The 5966-nt window shown below is 50.7% G+C and overlaps 1 protein-coding gene across 3 annotated transcripts; it reads right to left on the bottom strand.

Annotated features, from left to right (window-relative positions):
• Window positions 1–429: 429 nt before the first annotated feature.
• On the bottom strand, window positions 430–4909 carry LOC125552411 (uncharacterized). Of its 3 annotated transcripts, none has more exons than XM_048715958.2 (12): window positions 4531–4909; window positions 4303–4435; window positions 4084–4205; window positions 3683–3766; window positions 3103–3219; window positions 2528–2971; window positions 2037–2434; window positions 1830–1929; window positions 1696–1752; window positions 1514–1600; window positions 1275–1403; window positions 430–1191 (listed from the first exon to the last, which is right to left on the bottom strand). In XM_048715958.2, exons 3-12 carry the CDS (start codon window positions 4141–4143, stop codon window positions 808–810), a joined length of 1860 nt encoding a protein of 619 aa, XP_048571915.1. In that variant the 5' UTR covers window positions 4144–4205; window positions 4303–4435; window positions 4531–4909; the 3' UTR covers window positions 430–807. The 3 variants fall into 3 exon arrangements, with proteins under 3 accessions (XP_048571915.1, XP_048571914.1, XP_087374849.1); XM_048715957.2 differs by having other exon boundaries at window positions 4303–4424; XM_087518723.1 differs by lacking the exon at window positions 4531–4909 and having other exon boundaries at window positions 4303–4501.
• Between the last annotated feature and the right edge of the window lie 1057 nt (window positions 4910–5966).

The following is a 5966-nucleotide window of genomic DNA, read 5'->3' as shown; positions in this document are numbered from 1 at the left end:
CTTTGTTGCCGGCGCCAAAAACTTGTTCATTTTGAAAGCTGACTGGTGTGCCGGCTGCTGGCTTTGTTGTCGGCGCCAAAAACTTGGTTCATTTTGAAAGCTGGCTCGTGTACCCCTGATCTTGTTGCCGGTGTCAAAAACCATTTCCATTTTGAAGGCTGGATAGTGTGCCGCGCGCTGGCTTTGTTGCCGGCGTGAAAATGAAAGATGATTATTTTGCAGGCCGCTGCCTTTGTTGCCGGCCGGCATGAACTGGTGTGAGCCGTTGCCGCTGGTGTGAACTATGACAGCTGTCATTTAGCTACATCTTTTATTGTTTTCAGATTTACATGCACACGGACCAGACGCGGCCGCGCATTGGGCGCAATGCCCGGCGCATCCATAAATTCAGACGGACACGACCTCATTGCCATCTGAACAGATGAAATCTAGACAAAACGAACGTATCGTGTGTCGGAGCTGGCGTTAGGAGGGGTGCAGCGCACAAAAGTTGAGGGAGGAGTCATGCAGAGAGGCTCCCCCTGCTGGAAATCGAGTTTTCTCCATGTACACGACCGAGCATGTTGTAAATTGCCGTGCTAGCGCGAGCGCGTGTCGACGAATGACATCGCAACAGACATACGCGTCGACACGCACGCATGCAGTCCTCGCGCCTTGGCCGTATGCCCCGTATCCAACCATTCTCCCTGTACATCCAACAGGATCACGCCCAGAAGATGACTGCAGATCTGAATCTCCCTCCCGGTGCATCTCTTGGACTCTTGCACGGAGCAAGCAGCCAAGCACCACGCCGTACCACCATCATCATCATGGCTCATGGGATCGTGCAACCAAAGGCGTCACCGCCTGCGGCACGCCGGCCGGGGACCCGACCGCCACCAGCTCCCGCGCCAGCGCGTACCTGAAGGCCATGTTGTGGGGCCTCCACTCCACGCCGCCGCCGCCGCCGCCGCGCGGCCTCCCCTGCTGCCGCACCGCCGCCCGGAGGCCCTCCGGGAGGCACGGCTCCACCACGCGCAGCAGCTCCTGCGCGGCCAGCCCGGCGTCCCGAGCGTACGACTCGAGCACCTTGGGCAGGACCACCCTGCTCCTGCCGCGCCCCGACCCGCGCACGCCCACGTTGCCCCGGATGAACTCCTCCTTGGCCGCCTCCAGCTGCTGGAACACCCGCTTCGGGCTGTACAGCCGCACCTGACCACGATCAACACGAGACGACGCGATCCGTCAGCTCCATGCGCTGTTGCAGACAAGAAATCATGCGCGCACGTACGTACCACTGGATCCGAGTGGCTCCCGGAGGACAGCGCGAAGTGCACCAGAGGCTCCGGCCGGTCGACGGCGAACCCCTGCAGCTCGTCCTTGTCCCTGGGCTTCCATCTCGGGTACAGGAGCAGCCTGAACCACTGCAGAATTTCAAAAGGGAAGCAGAGCTAATCAGAACCATTATTTGCAATGCCAACTAGCAAAAGAAAATGGAGTTTGGGAATTGAGAAGAGGAGGTAGAATTCTGGACCTGTCCGGAAGAGTGTACTCGGCAGCACAAGATCTGGTACTCGATCAACTCTGCGTTCACCCTCTGGCCATTGATGATGTAGGATACCTGTGGTGCAAAAATGTTTGCCAGGTTAAAATTTTGAGATGGCATGAGCAGGTGCTGTTATATCTAAGGAGGTTCCTGTTAGATGTGGGTATGACCTTGGTAAGCAGCATTCTCTTGCTGTTGCTCTGCGGGATCCCGTATTCAACATGAGCCTGAAAAAATAACCATGTTAGGACTAAGAATATGGTCAGATATATGAGTACAGGCTAAGGAACTATAGTTGCATTACATGCATCATCATGGCATTGTGCACATTGATCCAGAAAGCGAGCTTTTCTTCATTCTTCATTCCACCGAGATCAACCGTTTCTAGCAGCTGAACAAGTGATCTGCAGAGTGACAACACAACAGTCAGTCAAATACAAACAGATGTATGGATAATTTGCTCAATATATGGACTGAAACACATCGATATGGCATGAAAAAAAATACTCACTTGTATTTACACAACATGTCTTTCACATCGGCAGACCTCTGGGCCCCCTTGCAGAGAGCAGACACCTCAATCACAGAATCACATTGCTGGCCCAAATCACCTGAACTGAATGAGCTGTCCTGCCATGCCTCGATGAAGCTCTCTTTCCTGCATCTGGGGCTCCATATATCCCCAGTAAATTTGGAAGAGATCCCACTCGCCGATGAAAAGGACGAGCATGGTGAGGGGAAGAAGGAGCGTTGCACGGCGCTAACATCTCTGAGCCTGATGTATATGCCAGCAATGCATTTGATCATGTCCTCGGATATCTTGTTAGGTGTTTGAGGGACATGATCTGCAATCCTGGTACCCAGGATATCTGCTAAGCTCACAACACTGGTATCCATGCACTTGCCCTCCTGCATCATAAAAGCGATGTTTAGTATCAACATTGCTACAAGATCATATAAGCTGGTTACACATGACGAGAGTTTTCAGGCATTGTTATGTACCTCAACGAACGTTAGAGGCGAGGTATGACATGGTTTAAGAGCTCTAGCGAGATTGTTCGCTGAAGGAGATACTCTAGCCGAGCAGATGGAACGCGGCAGGAGCGAGGAATGGCTGCGCCCGATAATGGTCTTGCTGTCATTGTGCCGTGAAATGCCGGGTTCAGTATTAAGCGCTGCCGTTGTCGACCTGCGTGCCTGAACCATGCGGCTGGACTGCACCAACTGTTGCTTCTTTGGGGTTGAGAAATCGTGCGCCGAAGTTTCAGAGAGTGTGCCGGAAAACGACCTTGTCGATTGCCTGTTTCTTCTCTCCATGTCACAAGCAGAAACCGTGCTGCACAATTGTTGGTCAAAGGCCTGCCGGTAGAGCGTCAGGAGATGCTGCTCCAAGCATATGACTTCTAGCTCCAGTACCGCAATCTCCTTTATGAGCTTCTCGGCTGGCTGGCATGACATGAAAGATAGTTTTTTCGAATCAAGAATTCAAACATACTGCCCTCCAAAAAGAGGTGCATACAACATTAACTCTGAACTTTCTGATTCTTCCGGCATCACTATATCAGGAAAAAAAATACCTTTGGAATGTAGCAGTCTCTCGATAAATTGATAGCACAGGGCTTGTGACCTAATGCTTTCTCTAGAGCGCGCCGCATGGCAAATTGATCATTTAGTCGCTTCTCAAGGTGCTGGACCTGCAGGAGTAGCATCATCATGAGTTTCTGAACCGAATTGAAGTACAACCATATATGTCAACAAACATACAGTCCAACTGATTCTCTGGTGCTATACTGTACTGGGATAACGAGCTTGTGTGCACCTTAAATTTCTCAAATTTGGAATTCATTTTTTACTCGCCGCAACTGAGTAATTTTTTTCATGTAATATTGTCTACCAAGTATGGACACAAGTGATGAACAAGAACTGAATCTCAAAATTTGTATAATTGACATTTTCCTACAGAAATTCGTATAATTGGCCAAATTAGCCCATGGATATGGCATTTAAGAGAAGAGGGACAAGTCAGAATCACGAGCAACTAAGAAACAATCAAGCAAGTCGAAAGCAATTAATAAGAGAGGTCCGGCATGGGCCATATGCCATGGAATGCAGTAGTAGTGAGCCAAAATGGGATTTTTGTTGATTTCAATCATTTACCTCTTGTACCAAAGAGCATGGAATCTCAGTGCTGTGTGACTGCCTTTTACTGGTGCTCTTATGGTCCTTCGGTTCCCCATCATTCTTGCAAAAAAGGAAAGAAAAAAACACACAGAAAATGGTGAGGCAGGGAGAAGTATGAGATATTTGCAGTAAAAAACACATGTACCCCGAGCTCAAGGTATCTAGCAAATACAGTACCAAGACGGTCCTGATCCTTGACAGAACAAAGTGGCTCAGAGATGGAGAAATTGTACAGGAAGGAAAAATGATAGATAGAGAAAAATATCCCAGGATTAGCTGCTGCCACAATTTGACAGGGAAACTGACTCTGCGTATGCACATTAATAAGAGGAAAAACAATGGCGCAAGAATTAAGGGCGCATTTCATCTCTGGATACCTGTTGATGCTGAGCATAGCACCTCGGAGAGGGCGAATCCACGCTCTCCATTCTGAGCATTATTAATTCTCCTAGAACAAAACCAGCGCTGATGCGAGTTCGGCAACGGGTGCTTCTTCTACCTAAGAAATGCAGAATCATATCATCCAGAATCCAACACAGGGTGCTGTAAAGAAACCGCAAGCATGTTTCAGACGCATAATGCCACATGGTGCGAACCTCTTGGAGCAGCTGCGACTCATTGCTGAGCCACTCCACTGCAGCAGGCCGGCGCAGCCGAGCTCAAGAACGGCTCCTCTCCTCCGGCCTGATCTCGCAGGCGAACCCAGCCAAGCTAAAACCTGAAAGAAATCTGCAGCCACATCACACACAGGCCAGAAACCCACAGGAAAGAGAGGGGGGTAATGAGGGACGCTCTCCTATAATGGAGAGGAAGAGGAATCTCACCTGACGCAAAAATCGTCCACAAGGAGGCGGGGTTTCTCGGAGTTGTTGCCGAGGAGCTGATCACCTAACCGACGGAACCACCGGGCCGGGCTGCCTTGTGAATGTCCCCCTTCCCTTGTCCCGGAGCTGCTTCTGCTTCTCTCGGTGGCCGCGTGCGTGCGTGGAGCGTGAGGGCGACGGATGAACTTGAGGGAGGTGCGGTGAGGGCAAGTGCTACCGGAGGGAGAGGGTACTGCTGCCTATGGGAATCGTACGCCTATTCCGATCGACGATCGGTCCTCTGCTCTGTCCGGCTGTTCCGATGCTTTGTTTATGGTGGCGACGTATGTTTATGCCTGGCCAAAAACTTACCAACCTCGCTCCTTTTCTATGCAAAGTTTTTATTGTTATTATTACTGGACTGGACTAGAGGTGAGGCGAGGTGAGGGCTCCCGGCGGGCGACTCTCTTCTATCCAGATCTGGAAACTCTTTTCTTCTTTATTTATCCCCACATGCTATGTTGCTCCGTGCGGTGCAAGGCTGCTCGCCTTTTTACTCTCTTGTTACGTCAGGTGTTCAGATCAAATGCTCATGGGTTAACTGAATCCTTCCTACCACCTTAATCGGACGCACCTTCGATGCCTTAAAGTCACCTGTCTTTGGGTTATTGACATGTGGACCAACCATTTGTTGGACCCATATGTCATAGACACAAAGATAAGTGCCTTAAGGCACCGAAGCATCGTCCACCTTAATCATGTGCCACCTAGCTTGGGTTATCTAATAGTAACTCAAAGGAGTTTTGCTCTCGGTGAAAAGGAGGATACGGTTGCATTTTCGTACGCATTATGCAGGTTTTGCCTGAAGGGTGGTAATGATGAGCTGATATGGCAGGGGAGGTAAAAAAACAGCGCTGCAAGTCAGCATGCAGGCAGGCACAGTAACATGCATGGCTCCGTTCTTTGACCTGCCTGTGAATGTGAAGACTCTGCTACGCTACGCTGCTCGCTGCCGAGGCAATTGATGGAAGTCGTCCTGTGTGTCTACGCACCGGACACGAGCGAGCAGGGGGCGTGGACGGTGGAGATCGCAGAGAGGGAGGGAGTCCAAAACCCCGGAGAAAGCGGCCAAGGAAAGGGGCAGGCACAGGCACACGTCCACTGTTGACTGCGGTGAATCTGTCCTCTTTTCACCTCGAAACAGGCGCTCCTTTGCCCTCATGCGCTGCCTCCGCTGCTGCGGCTTGACCTCCGTGAGAAACAACTTTGGCAGGTCATGTGACACGCTCACCACATGTGCTACTGTATCTTACTACTCGCTGACACCAGTAGTACCCCGCGGTCAGGCTCACAAGATATCCACAGCGACCGGGACCGTGTCCCGCTAGACCTATCCTACGTGCACACGCAAAAATAGTTGGTTCAACTCCAATGTAGTTTTTACCACTCTCTGTTCA

This window comes from Triticum urartu, chromosome 4A (assembly GCF_056163025.1).
Source record: "Triticum urartu cultivar PI428250 chromosome 4A, HENAU_Tu73, whole genome shotgun sequence".
Taxonomy (NCBI): Eukaryota; Viridiplantae; Streptophyta; class Magnoliopsida; order Poales; family Poaceae; genus Triticum; species Triticum urartu.
The sequence above is the reverse complement of the archived record's forward strand: the minus strand, read 5'-3'. Positions and strand labels throughout refer to the sequence as shown.

Excerpts from the sequence above, each read along its gene's own strand:
- LOC125552411 (XM_048715958.2), bottom strand. The coding sequence starts at position 4,143 with ATGCTCAGAATGGAGAGCGTGGATTCGCCCTCTCCGAGGTGCTATGCT. Across the intron at positions 1,930-2,036 it reads GACATGTTGTGTAAATACAA|ATCACTTGTTCAGCTGCTAG; the intron begins GTGAGTATTTTT and ends GTCACTCTGCAG. Across the intron at positions 1,601-1,695 it reads AGAGAATGCTGCTTACCAAG|GTATCCTACATCATCAATGG; the intron begins GTCATACCCACA and ends TTTGCACCACAG.